Here is a 21105-nt window from a genome sequence, read left to right as displayed (position 1 = left end):
CAACCACACATGACTACTAGGAAGGCAACTGAGTTCCTAAGGGAAGAATTTTCTCTTGCTCCCCATCCTAAAATGGTGTATAGAGCAGTGGTTGAGGCCAGGGATAAGATTATGGGAAACGAGAAGGAACAATACAAGAGGATAAGGGATTATTGTGAGCAGATTTTAAGTTCTAATCCAGGATCTACTGCAAGGCTGGAACTTATGATACTTCCAGAAGCTCCCCCTGTTTTCGACAAGATATACATATGCTTAGATGCCTGTAAGCAAGGGTTCAAGGAAGGGTGTAGGCCTTTGCTGCACCTGGATGGATGCTTTCTCAAGACATACTACATGGGGTGGCTTCTATCAGCAGTTGCCCAAGACGCAAACAACCAATTTTATGTGGTTGCATATGGGGTCGTCAGGGCTGAGACGAAGGATGCCTGGAAATGGTTCCTCACTAACCTTCAGGCAGACATAGGAGACGACATAAATCATGGCTGGAACTTCATTTCAGATCAACAAAAGGTTTGATGTTTGCTTGGTTCATTGTTGCACACTTACTATATATTTGCTGAGTTGTAAATGTTGGCTGCTCATGTTCAATGCAGGGTTTACTCCCTGCCTTAAAGGAAGTCATGCCAAAAGCCAGGCACAGGAACTGTGTGATGCACATGTGGAAGAACTTCGTTAATAGATTCAAAGATCTATACATAAGAGAGGTTGTCTGGGAGTGTGCCAGATGCACAACAGTTGCAGAGTTCAAAGACTGTATGGAACGGCTGAAGGCAGTGAATCAGGGGGCTTGGGAATACCTCTCCAAGTTTGAGCCAGAGACATGGGTCAAGGCTTATTTTTCACATGGCCCGAAAGTTGATAACCTCACCAACAACATGTGTGAGGTGTTCAATGCCAAAATCGTTAACTATCGCTGCAAGCCAATCCTCACTATGTGTGAAGAGATCAGGTGTTACCTGATGAGGAGGATGGTAAACCACAAGCGAGTATTGAAAAATCACCCTGGTAAACTAGCACCAGTGCAGCAAAAACGGATGGAAAAATTGCTGACTCTTAGCACAAAGTGGGTGGCAGAGTGGGTTGGAGATAATGAAAGAAAAAGGTTTGAGGTGAGCCGCAAAGGAGTCAAGGTTGATGTGGACCTGATTAAGTACACATGCTCCTGCAATCGATGGCAACTTACTGGTAATTGTTTGTTCACCTATAGTTGTTAACTGTTTCTTCACATGTAACTTACCTATTCTATACTCTGAGTTAAGCCTGAATACATTTTTTTGGGTAGGAATGCCATGCACACATGCACTTGTTGCTATAATGAAAAGGCATGACAGGGCAGAAGATTACGTGCACCCCTGGTTGTGTATGGAATCCATAAAACGGACTTACTCACATTGCATCAAACCAGTCCCCAGTGCAGATTTCTGGCCCCGAACTGAATACTCAGCACCAGAACCCCCCATCATCAAGAGGCCTATTGGCCGGCCAAAAGTTCACAACAGACAGAAAGATCCTGCTGAGCCATTGATGCAAGGGGGAAAATTGAAGAAGTCATTCTCCGTGGCTTGCAGTAAGTGTGGTGAAAAGGGCCACAACTACAAAACCTGCAAAGGAGCTCCATCAAACCCCAATTGGAAGCCGAAAACAAAGAAGCCTAAGAAGAAAGAAGGAGGCAGCTCTCAACAACTGGTTGTGCTTCCTTTGTCACAGTCAGCTCCAACTGCAGGGGTAAGTTTGCATTCCCTATTTGTGGTTTGAATAACACACTCTTCTGGAATTGCTGAGTTAGAAATAACTTTATCAGGGACTGATCTGTCTTACTATCTAATAGGATAGGGATTAATGCGTATTAGTATGGAATTCCTCAGGGATCAATATGTCTTAGTATAGAAATTCTAGGGGACTCATCTGTCTTATTATCATGCTTATTGATCATGTTCATTAACTCTCCAGGATTCTTCAAGTAGCCAACCAAGCAATACCACACCCCTGCAACAACCAACTACTGTAACTATTTAGTTTCTTGTCTTTGTGATCAATTAGATATATGACTTGTTTGAAACCAGTTGATGTGCTTTATTTTAACCAGTTGATGTGTTTTATTTTTACCCCATGTTTTGGTATGCTATTGCGTGCAGGTTACGAGTGCAGCTACACCAAACCCTGCAAATGTTGCACCAGCTCCATCCAGATTTACTAGATCCACACTTGTGATACCAACTCCGGGAGCAAGAGTCACTCCATTCAGGCCACCCGCCCCAACAACAACCCCTCCAAGTAAAGTTCCAGGCAAGGTTCCATCGATGGTTAACAACACTTCTCGCCTTAAACATTCAAAATTCAGACCTAAGCAGAAGATCTTCAGGCCACCGGCACCACTGACTCAAGGACAGTCTAGCACACCGCAAGTAGCACCAGCTGAGGAAGACCCCAAAACAATAACACCAACTGAACAAATTTCTAAGGAATCAACATGATTGACGGCTGACGATATTATGCTTTTTTTGGTTTATGTATGACCCAATGTAAATGATAACTGGAAATTCTAGATACTGTTTCCTTTTTTTGGTTTGGGTCTTTATTTTGGTTCAAACAATACTTGTGAGGTTACAAGATGTTAATGGTAGAAAGACATACTAGTTTCCTTTTATTTTGATTTTAATGGTTGAAAGTCATACTACTTTCCTTCTATTTTGATGTTAATGGTTGAAAGTTTGATCTTGTTTGTAACTTTGCCAGCTTTATGTACATAGATGAAAGTTTGATCTCTTGTAACTTTGCCAACTTTATGTACATGTTAATGGTTGAAAGTTTGATTTCCTACTACTTTCCCAACTTTCTTTTCATACATACATAATCACAAAAATGACCCAAACATATGTCAGATACACAAATGATTAATACATTTCATTTTCACCATTTGGCCGGTCTTACATCATTTCTTATAACTAAATAATGCAAATATCAGCAATACAAACATCACACATATGCTCCACCCAATTGGATTTTTCTTAACCTCTAACCCTTCTATCCTCTTCTCCAGCAATCTTATCCTCTTTTCCATGTCTTTGTTCCAGTAATGCTCATCACCATGCAGAATTTGCTCATGCCCTAAGTGTCTTGTAACACCAACACCAAGACCAGCTATGTGCTCGTCCAGCCACAGAAAATACTTGCACCATGGTTGTCTAACCTACACAAAATCAACCCTCAAAGTTCAGAAAATCAGGAATTAAGGATAAACCCTACCATAAACGGAGTTACACATATTTTCGTTGCATACCTTATAAAAGGGACATCCCAGAAACAATCTCTTCGGATTTCTGGTCGTCCTCGACATGAACAAGATTGCGTTCTCTCCACAGAAGCACTTTGGTGACACGCACTCATTTCCATCTTTGGCGGTCGGAACTGGGCCTCTTCTCGAGCTTGAGGACACACCTTCAGATGCCATGCTCGGACTCCTCCCTTTCTTCCTTCTCCCACATCACCCTCAGAATGCATTCGAAGCATTAGGGCTCCAGGATTTCATAGGTTGGGGATGATTGAAAAACGGCAGCGTTTTTAAGTCCGGGAACTACGTTGTCCTCTTTTTAAAACCACATCCGACGTGGCAGCCCGTTAAGGCCAGGTCAGCGCCAGGGGGCCACGTCACCATTTTCCGTCAACCTTAAACGGAGACACTCAAACGGAGGGGTCAAAATGTCTACTTTTTAACGGGGTCAGAGACATTTAAGTATTTCCTAATCCTCGGAGACGAAAATGTCCGCAGTAACAAAGGTAAGGGACAAAATTGTCCTTTACTCTAAGTTTTAATATTTCAACTACCAATGTTTTTAATTTTTTTAATTAAATTAGTTCTTCAAATATTACGAATTAATCATATTTATCTTTCAGTAATTCTATTAAAAATTTTTGTCAATAATTAATAAAATAGAATATTAACTAATAGCATACATAATATATTAATACCTAATATAACATATTCAATTGGATGTTGATCAAATATATTTATAAAAATTTATCAATTTAATTGCTACATATCATATTTTATTTTTCTAACTAGCTAGTATTTGAGAAGTCTTGCAGCACATATTATAAGTATGAAATGATTTATTCTTATATATAGTGATTAAAATTGTCATATTTAATTTATTATTTGATATCTTAACTATTTTTTGTCTTTTTTGATAAATAATAATAAAAATTTTTTATGAATTTAAGCCGTCAATCAACAAGTAGGATTAAAGAAGGAAAAAAAAAGACTTCTTGGTTTGTCTTAAGAAAAATGAAAAAAAAAGCTATGGTGGTTATACCAACATTACAATTGAAAGGTTAGAATGTTATACCAACTAATATATAAATTAAATACATGACCCACTTGGTTACCTTTTTAAATTAAATATAAACAAAATTAAATATCGTCATGCATGGCATATGCGAATATAAAATCACATATAAAAATGATTTCACATCATAAACGTTATCCATTTTGACACTCCCTTACAGCAAATGCTTCCATTGCGTAATTATGGTTTCGAGATTTATCATTGCTTACATCAATAGTCATTTGTTGGCATCTGGAAAACTAATCTCTCATTAAAAATTAATATCACATTCAAATGGAACAGGACACATCACCATCTTGATAATAACTATTTATTAGAAAAAGTTAAAATCAATGATCATGAAGAACGTTTTCGCAGTAAAAAAACATAAGGTGGCCATCAGTTGACCTAGACCTTGTAGTTTTCAACTATAACTCTCAGTATGAAACCCCAAAGTATATATATATATATATAGTTATTAATATTCGACGATCATGTTACCACACAATTAAATTAAAATATCTACTTATTAATACATCATTTCCAATATTTCTAAACTATTATCTTGGAGACTTGGAAGCTTGAGCAAGAAAACATTAATTTATAATTTTTACTATATATTATTATTAGTAGGACTAAATTCTATGAAAAAAAATTCTCTAAATTGAGAAAATTAAGAAATAAAAAAGAGAGTTTAACCATAATTAATTTATAATTTTTATTATTATTGTGAGTTCTATTACTTTATTACATAGTTTGATTTAAGAGTTATTAAAATTTTTTAATTTTATCAATTTTTTTTAGAGATATTTGATCTTAATTATATATATACACCATGATCATCAATATAAAAATGTGTTTTACACACATATTCTATTATATATATTCACATTAATAACAATTATTTTTACTACCTATCACATAAATGATCTAAGGAATGAATTTAATTAAATCATTGTATAAAACATTTTAATATATCAATATATCATATCTTAGATTATATAAGGAAAAAGAAATAAATAGTGTTCCAAGTTCCAATGCAAGTTCCTAATCTAAATAAAAATAGCTAATCCAAAATTTTAAATTATGTTAATATACTTTTTTTGGTGACTTACATACTTTAAACAAAAAGCATAATTTCGCTTTTTATAGAATTTTTTATATTTTAAACACAAAATGTTAAGTAACTATGATAAGTAACTAATATTTTTTCCTTACATTTATTTTATATTTAAACTAATATATACTAATTAATTCATCATTTTACTAAAATTATTAACTCATAATATTTTTCTTTAATTTTTTTATTTGGTAGATAAATCAGTCGGCCACATTATATTATTTCTTTAAATGAAACTATACGAGAATTTTAAAATTTGTTAAAAATTTTAAAATTTTATATTAAATAAGATTTGTCTAAAAATTATTAACATTTTTAATAATAACAAAAAAATATATTTATATTAAATATATATTAAAATTAATTATTAATATAAAATAAAAATATAAAATACACATTAAAAATAAAATTTAATTATATGTGCTATGTACATTTAGCATCTGTGTGTGAGTACGAACCTCACTATTATCCCACTAATACAATGTGAAACTCCTGCCCCCATTCAATTAATTTTAATATACAAATAATATTTTTTAACAAAAAATAACAAATGAATCCCCATGTGTAAAAAATAAGACATGTGATGAATGTTAATGCAGAGGGAGAGAGAGAGAGAGTAAAGTTAGTTGGCACTCACTCACAACATAACTCACTCACCCAACACCCTTCTTCTTCTTCTTCTTCTTCTTCTTCTTCTTCTTCTTCTTCTTCCATCATTTATTAACAATCTTAACAAGCTCAACCATTTCTTTCTCTCTCTCTCTCTCTCAAGAAGAAGAAGAAGAAGAGGAGGAGAATTTAGAATTCCGAATATGTCATCTAAACAGACGTACAGCGTGTGCTTCTGCTGCCGGCGGCGCTTCAAGCTTGCGGCGGCGGAGGCACCGCCGGAGATCAAGTCTATGTTCGGAAAATACTCAGACGACAACGAGCTCATGACAGCTTCGCACCTTCAAAAGTTCATGGTTGAGGTTCAGTGCCAACAAAACGCCACTGAAGAGGAAGCTCAAGCCATCATCGATAGCCTCAAGCATTTCCACCGAAAGGGTCTCAATCTCGATGCTTTCTTCAAATATCTCTTCAGTGACTCCAACCTTCCCTTGCTTCCTTCTCTTGGAGTAATTCTTCTTTCATTCTTTTGGCTGTTTCTGTTTTTGGACTATTCTAGGTCAATTGTGGAAGTCAACGACCTTGGATTTTCCATTCTTTGCTTTCCAATTGGGGAGTATTGCTCTTGTTAGATTGGATTTTACATTTTACATTTTTGTTATAGTCTTTGTTTTTGTATACACTTGAGTCTTTGTACATATATGATCTTTTGATGTTTCCTATAGTTTGGTCTGTTACTTGAAAATTTGGTAATTTTCTTAGTGTAACTGTTGTTTTGACTTTTATGGAAAGTGAGAGAGATTAGTTAAGGTGTATTTTAGCTCAATTTATAGTAACTTGGATTTGGTGCAAATTCTATGATTTTGGTCAATTATTTACCTGTTAGGATTGGCAATAAAAGGTGAGAATCTGTCTTTGTTAGAATAAGGCATTGTTGTTGGATATGGTTCACCATGTTGTATTGTTTCATGTATATTTATAGGAATTCTCTTGTTCTGACTATGCTTCTTTGTGCAATTGTTTTGTTCCTTCTACTGCAGGTTCACCATGACATGAATTTACCCTTGTCCCATTATTTCATATACACCGGACATAATTCCTATCTAACTGGGAATCAACTTAGCAGTGACTGCAGTGATATCCCCATCATAAAGGCACTGGAGAGAGGTGTAAGGGTCATTGAATTAGACATTTGGCCTAATGCATCGAAGGATAATATCGATGTTCTTCATGGAAGGTTGAAAATTTTCTCTTTAAGAACAAGCATAGATAAATTATCAGGATACTATATCAATGTATTTTGCTTTCTCCTGAAAATTTTGAATATAGTTTGTTCACATCAATATCTATTCTTAATATAGGACATTGACTACTCCGGTTGAGCTTATCAGATGTTTGAATTCTATCAAAGAACATGCCTTTGTTGCATCAGAGTATCCAGTTGTAATAACATTGGAAGACCACCTTACTCCGGATCTTCAGGCTAAAGTAGCCGAGGTTAGTTAGTCAGAGTTTTATCAGAATTCAAAGTGCTTACATTCTTATAGTTGACGACTTTCTCCAAATTTTAGATGGTAGCTCAAACATTTGGGGAAATACTATTTTCTCCTGGATCAGAAGCCTTGAAGGAATTCCCTTCTCCTGAATCACTTAAAAGGAGGATCATTATATCAACCAAACCGCCTAAAGAGTACCTTGAGGCAAAGGACAAAGTCGATGATCCACCGCAGGAAAAAGCTTCAGGGGACAATCCAAAGCATCGAAAGGTTTCAGGCGATGATGAAGCTTGGGGGAAGGAAGTCCCAAGCTTGAAAGGTGGAACTATTGCTGATTACAAGGTTTGACACTACACAAATGATGTACATATATTGCCCCTGCATTTAATCTTATAAGGGAGACTTGTCAATGGATTTATGGTCGTGGCATATTTAGGACAATGAGGATGAAGAAAATTTTGATGGCGAGGAAGATCTCGACGAAGGTGATAAGTCATCACACCACAACGAAGCTTCAGAATATAGACGTTTAATTGCCATTCATGCTGGGAAGCCGAAAGGTGGCATAACTGAGTGCCTCAAAGTGGATCCTGAAAAAGTGACACGTCTAAGTTTAAGTGAGCAACAACTTGAAAAGGCTGCTATGACTTATGGAAAAGAAATTGTCAGGTATCAGTTAAATGTTTTGACTTTTAACTATAATTCTTCATTTTTATGTAAATGTAGTCAAATTTGAATTTATATATACTGCTTAACTACTTCTTTAGTTCTGTTCAACTTTTCTTTCCCCCTTGTTGCTTGTTCAATTGTTGTTTGAATAAAATTTATGTCTCCGTTGTGCGTACAAATGAAAAAGAGAGGTTTTTTTCTTAAAAAAGATTTGTCATTGTCGATTTACTATAGGTTTACGCAGCGGAATATATTAAGGGTGTATCCAAAAGGTACTCGCATCGATTCATCAAATTATAACCCATTAATTGGATGGATGCATGGGGCTCAAATGGTTGCATTTAACATGCAGGTTTCTATTTCTTTCTCTTCTCCTTCTTCATCTCATGCTGGTCCACTCTATTTATATTTTCCATACTTTAAGGAACTTAACCATTGCTATGTATTTTAATTCTGGGACGGGTCCATTAGTTCGTTGTTCTACTTAGAGGTGCATGGTGATATAGATATAACTTTCCAGCTTCAAACAAATTTACACTAAACATATGATGTAACATCTAGCAAAGTGATTTGAAATATCGGATCATGTTCGAAATATGAATCAGTTTTCATTGTGGATGGTTTCATAACAGGGATACGGTAGATCTCTTTGGTTGATGTATGGAATGTTCAAAGCCAATGGAGGGTGTGGTTATGTTAAAAAACCAGATTTTCTGTTAAAGAATGGTCCAAATGGTGAGATATTCGATCCTAAAGCGAAGTTACCTGTGAAGACTACTTTGAAGGTAAGGCGCATTTTGTCTATCAAGTATCAGTTGCCGCCTCCAAGAGTCAAAGCTTAGTGCTAACAAGAAGGTAATGCTTTTGTTATTGTAATTCAGGTGACTGTTTATATGGGAGAAGGATGGTATTATGATTTCGAGCATACACACTTTGATCAATACTCACCTCCAGATTTTTACACAAGAGTAAGTTAAGATGATCTATTAGATCACTCCTCATATTCAATCTCTAAACTTGGGGAGTCCTTAAATAGCAACAACTTTCCATATCTAGAAAGGAAACTTTTTTTATTTATGTAGCAGCAACTGATTAAGTGTTGATGTAAAAGAGTTTTAAACTAACAATGTCTAAGTTAAACTCTTGAACAGTACATGTCAATGCACTTTCATATTCTTACACTTGCATATTCACTAATTCTCTTACACGGTCGATATAATATAAAGAAGATGAAAACTCGTGCAGTTGTCTTCATGTGAAGATGATAGATGAGAACCGCTAGATGACAGTTTAGTCAAATATGTCAAATCATCCTCATTTTTTACTATTATTTTCACATTAAGGCATCTTCATGTGAGTGTTATCTATGAAGAAACTAAACTATTTGTTCACTGAGTTCATTGATAAGCTGTTCATTTTTGCTCATTTGATTCAGGTGGGGATTGCTGGAGTCCCTGATGATACCGTCATGAGAAGAACTAAGGCGATAGAGGATAACTGGGTGCCTTCTTGGAACGAAACTTTCGAGTTTCCATTAACTGTTCCGGAACTTGCACTGCTTCGAATTGAGGTTCACGAGTACGATATGTCTGAGAAGGATGACTTTGGTGGCCAATCATGCTTACCTGTTTGGGAGCTAAGAAGCGGCATTCGAGCCGTTCCACTGTATAGCCGCAAGGGAGACAAATACAACACTGTGAAGCTTCTTATGCGCTTTGAATTTTATTGATTTTGTGGATCCTTCTTGCCTACATTGTGTATAGCCATCAAAATATGTTCAGGTAAGAGTTTGTATGTAGCAGTTGAATGGTGTTGTGAATAATGCTTTTGAGAAATGAGGTATGTTGGTGTGTTATGTCCTGAACAGTGCAAGTTTCTACGTAATAAGAAATTGTGATTTGATGGGAAATACTATAATTCCCGTGGCCTAAATTCTATGAAGCAAGGAAAGTTAGTTAAATTGTGTTCATCGTTACTCACACTGATCCACACAACACAAGTATCTTCCAAATCCAATTATGTTTTCTAAAAAAAAAAAATTTAAAGTTTTTAGATACACCTTCATACATCTAAATCAAATGACGTGTTGGTATGTCTAATTTTATGTTAGACAAAAGAAAAATAATGAAAAGCACAATATATAGTAAATCTGTAATGATGCAAGTGCATTATTTACATCAAAATTTAGCGTTTTAAGAACACTAGGTCAAAAGACAATAATTTTGCTTTTAAAATTTTTAATGTATTTAACGAATTGAAAATGGAAAAATATTTTGAACATGATCAATTTGTATTTATGAAATCTAGTCACCAAAATTTGTTTTCATGAAATCTATATTTCTAGCCTTTTGTCAGATGCGCCAACTCTTCTTGGCTTATTTCGCTTAAATATATATAAATTATTTAACGTATATATTTAAAGACATTTAAAAATATCATAAAAAATATTTTATTAAAAGTTGTTTAAAAAATATTTTTTTATATATTTTCCACAAATTGAATGTATTGAAACTATTTTTATTATTATCTTTTTAAAATATACATTTAAGTCACAGAATAGCTAAAGCTAACTCCATATTTATATTAAGATAATTTGTCCATTCACTTGTGACCCATTCTTTACACAGCTACCAACTCTTGTGCTTTACCTTTTCATTTTATTTTAATACGACTTGTTCTTAATTATAATTTTGCAAATTAAAAATATCTGAACAGAACTCTTCTTTATCATATTATTTTACATGTACTTGCAATAAATAAATTTCAAAGGTCGTATTAGATATTACCATTCCCTCCCCCAAAAAAGGATCATATACCATTTTCGAATTCCAATTTTGAAGAAACAATGATAAAGAAATTGCAAACTAAGCTTCAACATCTTTCAACATATTTGGACATATTGCATTGAAATACATTTAAACATGATTTTTAATATTAAATCATGATTTGAACAGAAGTTAAAATCCATACTTCTATATAGTTCTGCTGAAAAACTATAACTGAACAAAGAAAGTGTATTCCAAAATCAAAACGTTTTTGGAATCCTGCTGCTCTTGCTAAGCTCCTTCTGCTAGAGTCCTCTTTGAAGTACTAATATACAGAACTGCATCAGGGAAAATTCACAGCAATTTCAATTATTTTTACAATCATATATCAATCATATTATGGATAATTATGATTCAATAACATCATACTTCAAGCATACCATTATTCCCTCGAATGAAGGCGTCGCCATATTTGTTCTTCAGTTGGCCATTGACATACTCCTCTGTCTGTTCCATTGCAATATTCATATAGCCATCTAGACAAGCCAAGATACCTGCAAAAGTAACCACAATGAGTCAATTTAATTCGTCTCCGTACACAAGCATAGAATGAATTCATGAATCATGATAGTAACATTCAACTGCTCTAATCTAACATTGGGAGTTTTGTAAATATTGCAAACTATGATCTTTCAAGTATTCTACCTGTAAACAATCTCACTGTAAACATGATATATAATAGAGTGCAATGATATGGTTTGATCCATATAGCCGACCCCACCTAGTGGGATGTTGTTGTATGATCTTCAAGTATTAATCTTCATAGAGTAAAAATGTAAAATTTGTGGGGGAGAAATTAAATGACTTGAACCAACTGTTCATAAATAATGTAAACCAACATATAGTCTACATCAAAAGAGACTCTTAGTATTAGATATATCTAATATCTATATCGAGAAGCAGGTACTACCTAGTTTATGCTGAGTGCTCATATGCTACCCAGGAATCTAATATAAGGTCGGCCTAGAAACCAACACATGAATCTCCACCAGATGAAAAACAACTTCCATTTGTCCTATCAACATGAGTTTCAATTACTAGTGATCCACATACGATTCTCCGTCTTGGGAAAACTCATTTTCCATGTGTTGTGAAGACTCCCAACATTCCTTTCTATTTGTCACTGTAAATCCGGTGCATCTTTGGATTGCTCTAAACGTATTTAGATGTGTTGATTCAAAGATGTACCAAATTTTCACGGTGACTAATAACAATTGTATAGAGTGAGTACCATGATCAGTTGATATCCCTTTACGATTATGCTCTTAAATTATACTTCTAAAGTTCATTTCACAAAGAGCGAGTGCGAAATGAATCAATTGGTTCACTTTATTAATGAAACTATAACCTCGAGTTATACACATGCCGACCAAATAACCGCCTAACTAACAAATCCAGTTCAATAATAAACTAACTCCACCAAAGCTTTATCTAACTAAACATCCAAGCTTAAAGATGAAACTATGCAAGTATACACACTAAGAGATACCACAAACAAACCACAAGTGGAAAGAGGCAACTAATTTCAACATGATAATTACACTGTTTCCTGGAATCTAGCCAGGACCTTCATGGCAAATTAATAAATGTAAATAAATTTTACAGATACATTTTAGATGCATTGTCACGTTAACAAAAAGAACTCAACCGTGTATTCAACGTGGAATTTTTAACTAATAGAAAGCGAATTTCTAAGGGATTTGCAGTTAGGGTTATAATATAGAGAAAATGAAATTGAGATTACTAACCACGATAATCAACGCCGGAATTGAGCTTAACGACAACGGGGCGGCCGCGAATGGATTTGAGGAAATCGGCAGGGGTTTTAGTGGTTCCTGATGATCCTTTCTCCTTCTCTTTTTCTTTCTCTACTCCACTCATCTTCTATCTTCTGCACACGGCTCTTCAATTCAAATCAAATGAAACGAAAAGAAAGGGAGTATCTCTCACGAAAATAAAATGAATAAAGGGATAAGAAGTGGGAACTTACAAATACTGCGCCGTCAGGTATACAGAGTGGGGAGACGGTGGTCGTCGGAGCGGCTACCGCGGAGGGAGAAAGAAGGCTGAGAGTGAGAGTGCTGTGAACGAGCCAACTGATTTGAAAATTTGTAAGAAACCCTAACACCAACAATTCTCTCTCTTAAAAAAAAAGTAGGTTTTTTTTTGTTTAATTAGTTATTTTTTTAAAAAATATCTTAAACATTTAATTTTATTTTTAACGTTTTTAATTTGTCACTAACTTTTTGTCCGAATTTTTTATTTAAATAAATAAAATAAATATAATAATTACTAAAATAAATAATTTAAAAATATTAATCGATTTAAATGTAAATGAGATAAAGTCTGTTCGCGCTTATAAATAGAAGTCGTTTACAACGGCAGTTTAGTTCCATTTTGACTGAGTCAACCTCTTTTCTCCTTTTTTGTCGCTTTCTTACCCTATTTTAGACTGATACAGTGACGGCGTGCCAGGCAGGAAACGATGGAGACATCAACAGGCTGAACGACACATCGCATTATGCCGGGGTGGCCGACTTTGAAGTTAGTTGCCTTCTGTTTGTTTAATCTAAGTATGTGGCCATTGTTAGGGTAGTCCTAAATTGACAATAACGTAGTTAAATAGTTTAGTGGTAGGTCTCTAAAAGGATTTAGAACTCTATTTGCTTGTGCAAGGTTGTTATGACTTAATTATTGGTTTGGAACTTTTTTTCCTAGTGCTAGGTTGTTAGTATGTATAACGTTCTAATTATGAAAGATATCCTGGCATATATAATTTAGAGATGTGTAGGCTAGAAAGTAGAAACATGGAAGTATGTTATTAATTAGAAGTAACTGTAAGTTAGATAGAAATATTTGCTTTGTATCACATGTTAAGCTGATCTAAACACAAAAAATAAAAAAGTAAGAATTCAATAATGTGCATAAATTTATGATCATCTCTTTATAAGGCTGAATTTTTATTTTATTGTTCAGAGGTCTCGCCTTGTACTGCCCCGGCGAGTGAGCCATGCCCTTCCTCTACCGAATGCCATCATCCCGTATCTGGCTGAGGCTGTATTCGGCGACACGGTGCCACTCAGGGACTTCACTTTTGATAATTTCCTGATTTCGGCACTCGTGGAGCGATGGCGTCCAAAGACGCACACGTTTCATCTCCCGTGGGCTGAGGTCACTATCACCCTGTAGGACGTGGCGTACCACCTAGGCCTATGCGCACACAACAACCCCGTTGGGGGTGCCTCCATGACTTTGGTAGGTGGTACGGCATGGAGACGTGGGCTATGGTGGAGCAGCTACTTGGTGCCAAGCCTCCAATGGCGGCACAGCAGGTTGCGCAGAGGAAGGAGTCTTTCACATGAAGCTGGTGTGGTTGCGGGATCGTGTCCGCCAGATGCCCCCAACCGACGATTCGGAGACCTTCCGACAGTACACCAGGTGCTATATTATGTTACTAATCGGAGGGTATCTGATGATAGATAAGTTCAACAACCTGGTGCACATAGCCACATACGTTGGCTACCGCTTCTCTAGGACTTCGGGGAGTGTAGGGTGTTATCCTGGGGCTCGGCTGTGCTGGCCTGGATGTCCAGTCACTCTGTTCGGCGGCACAGCGGGGCGTCACAGACATCGCCGAATACACTTCACTGTTGATGAGCTGGATTTATCAGAGATTTCTTCAGTGGTGTCCACCTGATAAAGGAATCTACCAGTATCCACTGGCTGTGAGGTAACCAATGTTTATTTTTCTATTTGCATTAAATATTATTGTCAATTCATATGGTTTGTTACTTAGCCAGTATGCGACACCCCTCCCACGATGATAGTATATACCTGACCTCGTCCCAGCCTCAGGTGACCCCATTGACAGATCCACATTATTAGCCTCAGCCTCGTTTACATCAGTATGTCACAGCTTTACAGTCTGGAGAGCTCTCCGCCATGTGGCACCGGGCACAGGCGCCACTACCAGGATCCCCACCACCGATGATGATTGCATATCTGGATTGGAGCTGTTTTTATTGTATTCTACTTTAGTTGGATTGAGGTTATGTATGTACTTTTGTATTTTAGTTGGATTGTACTTTAGTTGGATTGTAGTTATGTATATTGTTATTTATGATGGTGTGCTTTCTTATGAGTATTTCTGTATACCTTACTGTCATAGTGTAGAAAATACAACCCTATCATAAAGTACAACTAAATCATAAAATATTGCAATCGAAGTTAAAATATTACACCTCCAAAATTACTAGAACATAAAATATCACACTACGAAAAAAAACCAACATATGCCAACTACAGTAAATCTAGAAGCATTGTACGACCTAGGCATCTCCCGTGGGTTGATTAGGACATCCCCTTCTTGAATGACCGACTTGCCTATAGAGGCCACACCGCTTCTCATGTCACTCGATCTCATCCATATCATTCTAGAACCTGGTGGACACGGGCCTTCTAGTCACCTTCCGACGCATGACTGGATTAGGACGCAACATCGTCCTATTCAACTCCACCCACAACGACTCGTCAGGGATAGGGGAAAACTCCATCTCATACACCTTGAACACAGCTTCCTGTTTGTACACTAGATGCACATATGAGACCCACTCAATGCTAGCGGTGGCGCACCCGGCTAGTGTGTGGCGGCACAGATAGTGGAGAGATTGAAATAAGCCACAATCACACGTACCGTCTGATAGCCAAACATGGAAGGAACCTCCCTCCCATCCCTCGAACGGCTCTAGCTCTTCCACAACAAATACAGAGGCCTGCCTATCATAATGAGTGACACGCATCTTTGGTATCCCTTCTCTGTTGTTCTCAATGGCGGCCAAGAGTCTCTACGAGAAGCGACATCTAGCTACCAGCTGTGACTGCGCCTCTCTGCCATTCATCACAAATAACTTCTGCAATCTTTCGTACGTGATGCATACAATGGCAGAAATCGAAAAGTATCGGGTCCCCTTCAACACTACATTGATGCACTCGGACAGATTTGTGGTCATGTGACCAAACCGCTGCCCGCTGTCGCAATGTTGTAGCTAAATCTCCTTCCTGAAATGACCTGTCCAGTCCACCATCGACGAGGAGACTCATCTCAAGGCATCCATGTACCACTCGTACCCAGCCTTACTTAGACTATAAGTAGCGTTAATGAGGTATCTCATGCCCTCGGCTGACTTGAACCGAGTCATGAAATTCGCAGCCATGTGTCTGATGCAGTAAGCATGGAAGGCTCTTGGGGGATGCCAACCACTATCATCGGAGCTTAACACGGCCTTGATCGCCTGAGATCTGTCGGAGATAACTAGCAGGCCCTCTTGTGGGGTGACGTGGAATCTCATATTAGTAAGAAAGAACGACCATGACTCGATGCTCTCGGACACCACAATGACAAAAGCAATAGGCAAGATGTTGCTATTCCCATCTTGCGCCACCGCAATAAGCAACACTCCACTGTACCTACCATACAGATGCGTGCCGTCTACAGATACAAAGGGCTTGCAATGCTTGAAGGCCTCGACACATGACGGGAAAGCCCAAAATACCTTGTCGAACATACTGCAGTCGGCAAGTTTTCAAAATGACGCTTTTTGAGCAAAAATGAAGAAAACTACAAACTCGCTAACTCGGTCCTAGACTCACGAGTTTGTCCGAGTTTGACTGAGTCTAGCCGAGTTTACTCAGGATAGAGTCTATGCCCGAGTCAACTCGATTCTATATCTAAACTCGTAAACTCGTATGAGTTTACAAGTTAACTCGAGAGTTTGACAACATTGGTAGTCGCGTACCAAGAGGTGTCCATCGTAGAACGGTTTGACGCGTAGATCACAAATGGTACCAGGAAAATAGCTCTGTAGTGCCTGAAGCAGCTTCGGCACCTTATTGTACAACTCTTTTCAATCACCGTATATTTGTGCGATTGTCTTCTGCTTGTCCATCCACACCTTTCTGTAGGATAATTTGAAGTGATAGCTTGCCTAGATCGCACCTTGCAAAACCAGAATGCTCACAGAGGGGTTGGACTGAATCAACGGCAAGATGACCTTGCAGATCAGACTGCTGTCTAACTGATGATGGTCTTGAGACATGGTGGGTGCTAGACAACTGTGCACTCTACCAACCCTCCGTACCTCCCTGAACTCAACAAAACAGTATTGCTTTAGCCATGTCCCAAATCTACTTAATATATCGTACAGAAGTACTGAAAAGCACAAGTAAAGTTGAGCTTACCAGTATCCGAGATTCTGCCGAAGGGCCACACGAAGGCTCGATTGACACCCATTCTTAGCTTGATGGCACTGCACATGGTACTTTAACTGATCCGATTCAATCACCCAGTACTTCACACTCCTATGAATACTGTAGTTCTTCAAACCCTGAAGCACTGCCTCTCGGCTTCTAAACCTGTGGCCGACCCAAAACTCTACACCACCGTCTAGGTTGTAATCTTCTTCACCAGTGTCAGAAAATGGAGTCCTCTCATATATGGCGTCCAGATCCAGACTGTGATAGTGAGATGGCACTGCCGATAGTGCCAGAATTGGGTGAGGTGAAGGTAGGACATGGCGCGCTACAGTCTGAACAGGTGTCTCCAGAACACACTCATCCTCGTCCCCACCATCGGACGAGTCGCTGTCCGTACTGTCCGCCATGTAATCCTCATCCGACTCCTCCTCGCCCTCGTCTACCTCATCCACTGGAATGGCAACATGAATGGGCGATGGTGCAAGAGGTCGGTCGTCCTGTACATAGGTCGAGTGTACGGAACTCCCACCTGTAAACCCCGGTTAAATTAGTAGATAATTAGTCAATAAATTAGTTTTTAATAAAGAAGATTAGAAATGCAAATATTATATCAAATTAGGATAGAGCTCATCGAAACAAAAATTTTGACACTAATTTCGAAGAAAACGGTCCAAGATTAGACCGAACGGACCGAGCCGATTGAACTGGGCCCAAATAAGACCCATGGGCCCAACCGGCCCTACATTTAATTTAAGTAAGCTGAGCCCTTCTCCTCCCCAATTCATTAGAAGATACGCTGAATGAACATAAACAGAGGAGGAAAGGAAGGAAAAATTCCCGAACCCTTATGGTGAAATTCCGACTCCCGTAACTTCTCTGTCCGGCCACGTGATCATCGCGTCAAGCTCTACGTTTCTACCAGAATAATTTTATAGGTAACTCATTCTTTTATTCTCAGCCTCTTCTTCCCCAATTTTTGGGAAATTAACTGGAGGTATTGAATTTCTTTGTTCTTTGATGTTTTAGGATTCAATTAGCTTGAGGAAAACGTTCACCCTTGCTTATGTGAAGCTTGGGTAAGGTGAGGATACGATAATTTTATTTTAATTTCATTGAATTTGAGTTTTGAGTATTAAATTAGATATATATGTGTTATGAATGTGTATTAGGTTGAAAATAAATAATTGGAGCTTGAAATTGTGGATGTTGGAATTTTTGGTGGAGGTTGGGCTTAGTATTTTGTTGGGTTTGAATGGGTATATTTAATACTTAGTATCCTGTTGATGAACATGGTTAGTTTGGTGCTTGTTGATTAACTGGTGATTTGGTGAATTATTGATTTGAGGTATAACTATTGTGGAGGTTGTTGTGATAATGAGGTATTTTGTGTTTAAAGCCTAGGATTTGTGAACTATGATCCTTAGTTGAATTTTGGTTGTTGGATTTGAATATTGTATGAGTATAATTGTTGATCTGAGATAGATTTATTATGGTGACTGTTATGATTATGAGGAAGGGTACGTTGAATTGAAAAGAATGCAGGTTTGGACCCGAAAAGGGTGGTAAAGTCCGAATTTTAGAGGAGATGTTGCCGAAATTTTATAAAAATTAGAGATTTTTTATATGATTATTTAAAAAGATTTAGATTCAAAGGTTATATGGTTTGATTTAGAGTTATTAAGAAAATGAGCATGTTTTAGAAAAGAATGAATTATGTTTTGAATTGGAAGTATTGATGGACGGAATGGGAGGTGTGATAATGAAGGATAAGGATTGAATATGATTGATGTATGATGATGAATGAGATGCGATTGAGAATGATGTGGACGTTGATGAATTATAATTGAATTATTTATATGGCTTATGTATTTGAATGATATGAGATACGAGATTCCCTGGATAAAGTACCGTGGCTTGCCACTATGTGTACCAGGTAGAAAACTCGATACTCTGTTGACCCTACGACGTAAGTGTGACCGGGCACTATATAAATTCCCGGGAATGTTACCCCCATTAAGCAATATTGATTATTTGAGATAAAGTTATGCATAGACTCTTGGAGATGCACATCAGGGGGACACTCTAAGTTCAATTCAGACTTGTCGGGTTGGCTGGATAACCGACAGATGAGCCTCATCAGTCATAGGACAGGCATGCATCATATGCATATTACTTGAACTACTTGCTTGTGTATTAACTGGGTGTGTCTAAATGTACTTGCCATGTTAAATGTATATTTGTTACCTGCAGTACTTGTAATCTTCTTGTGCTTGCCTTTATCTGTTTATCTGTCTGTGAAATGCATGATGGAGTTGGAGGTATGGAGGAATGGCAGTATGGGACTTAGATTTAAGATTGAGTTAAGTTAGGTTTAAATAATTTTAGAAAACCATCTTTTATGGCTTCCGTTTAATATTTTAAGCTCTGTAATCTGAGTGTCGGCATTCTAGGATTACCTCTGTCATTCACATGACCTTATATATTTTGTGTGTGGCACCTTTACCATACTGAGAACCTCCAGTTTTTATTCCATACTATGTTGTTATTTTTCAGATGCAGGTCGAGAGGCATCTCGTTAGGCGTCTGGACTCTTGAGGCAGAGTGGTTACTGGTTATTTTGTTATGCTATGATGTATATATATATACATATGTGTGTGTGTGTGTGTGTGTGTGTGTACTTTTGGGTTTTGGATATGTATGTATATATGTGTAAATATTCTCCGGCCAGTCTTGACTTCGCAGGCTGAGTTAGGAGTTTGTTATTTTGTATCTTTGGCACTCTATTCCTACTTCTGTTATCTTATGTTCAATAGTTATGGTTTTCTTAGCATACAAGTTAACTCATTTCGTGAGCGTTGCACTTTCATTTCGCGATTTTATTTCCTCTATTCTTCAAGGCTCCTAGCATATTATAATTCTTTTGCTATTAAATATACTCATTTTATTTTAGAGGTCGTAATACCACACCATCTCTGTTTTACGACTTAAGCGTAAAGCTTAGTGTGGTAGGGTGTTACACCACCACCACTGTGTCCCACCTCTGCAGAAAGCTCCATTACCTGCTCCATCATGATCCTCCCATGAATGTTGAACATCAGCCACATATGCTCATCTCCTTGAAGTCAGAATAGTCAAAACTGGAAGACTCCGTTACCCATGGGTGCCAGCAACCTATACGCAACCCTTCCGATTTACCTCACTTCTGTACTACCGAACTTGCTCAATATCAAACTCTTCAAATCCGACAACGTATCCACATGCTAAGTGCGAAACAATATCAGATCCTCACACTCAAATATCACCCCGTTGTCGCCATTTCTCATACGACAATTGGGATAAACAAGCACAACTATGTATGGATTATTACTGGACATTAATGCCTTGCATTCGTGAGAAATACGAGACAAAAAAAGGATAGAAAAGATTTGTGAAGAATACCAAGGGTTACACATACTTTTATAGCTGCTGTGGTTGTCTTCTATATATCTCGTTTATACTATAAACAAGATGAACAATTCATGTATCTCGTTTACAGTGTAAATGAGACATGTGTTTATCTCGTATATATATATATATATATCTCGTTTACACTGAAAATGAGATATATGAAATGCCATCTCATTTACCGTATAAACGAGATAAGACTAAGAAATTTATATTAGTAAATATTTTTAAAATTATTTATTTCGGTAATTATTACATTTATTTTACTTATTTTTAAAAAAATTCCTTTTTGTCCTCTCTCACAACAATAAAAATTTTGTATAATAATAAAATAAATTATTAATTATCGTTAAATTTATAATTTT

The 21105-nt window shown here is 37.0% G+C and overlaps 3 protein-coding genes across 4 annotated transcripts; 1 reads left to right on the top strand and 2 right to left on the bottom strand.

Annotated features, from left to right (window-relative positions):
- The first annotated feature begins 6076 nt into the window (after positions 1-6076).
- Positions 6077-10151, top strand: LOC107457704 (phosphoinositide phospholipase C 2). The gene is made up of 9 exons (XM_016075869.3): positions 6077-6563; positions 7095-7291; positions 7416-7551; positions 7626-7892; positions 7987-8219; positions 8454-8571; positions 8852-9004; positions 9101-9187; positions 9655-10151. Exons 1-9 carry the CDS (start codon positions 6258-6260, stop codon positions 9946-9948), a joined length of 1791 nt encoding a protein of 596 aa, XP_015931355.1. The 5' UTR covers positions 6077-6257; the 3' UTR covers positions 9949-10151.
- An 886-nt stretch (positions 10152-11037) lies between these two features.
- On the bottom strand, positions 11038-13176 carry LOC107457728 (sm-like protein LSM6A). Of its 2 annotated transcripts, none has more exons than XM_016075893.3 (4): positions 13035-13176; positions 12793-12935; positions 11425-11538; positions 11038-11322 (listed from the first exon to the last, which is right to left on the bottom strand). In XM_016075893.3, exons 2-4 carry the CDS (start codon positions 12923-12925, stop codon positions 11276-11278), a joined length of 294 nt encoding a protein of 97 aa, XP_015931379.1. In that variant the 5' UTR covers positions 12926-12935; positions 13035-13176; the 3' UTR covers positions 11038-11275. The 2 variants fall into 2 exon arrangements, with proteins under 2 accessions (XP_015931379.1, XP_015931380.1); XM_016075894.3 differs by having other exon boundaries at positions 12793-12947; positions 13035-13170.
- A 2301-nt stretch (positions 13177-15477) lies between these two features.
- On the bottom strand, positions 15478-15843 carry LOC107457673 (uncharacterized). Its single transcript, XM_016075841.1, has one exon. It carries the CDS (start codon positions 15841-15843, stop codon positions 15478-15480), a length of 366 nt encoding a protein of 121 aa, XP_015931327.1.
- Between the last annotated feature and the right edge of the window lie 5262 nt (positions 15844-21105).

This window comes from Arachis duranensis, chromosome 7 (genome assembly GCF_000817695.3).
Source record: "Arachis duranensis cultivar V14167 chromosome 7, aradu.V14167.gnm2.J7QH, whole genome shotgun sequence".
Lineage (NCBI taxonomy): Eukaryota > Viridiplantae > Streptophyta > Magnoliopsida > Fabales > Fabaceae > Arachis > Arachis duranensis.
Note: the sequence above shows the minus strand (reverse complement) of the source record. Positions and strands in the feature narration are given on the sequence as shown.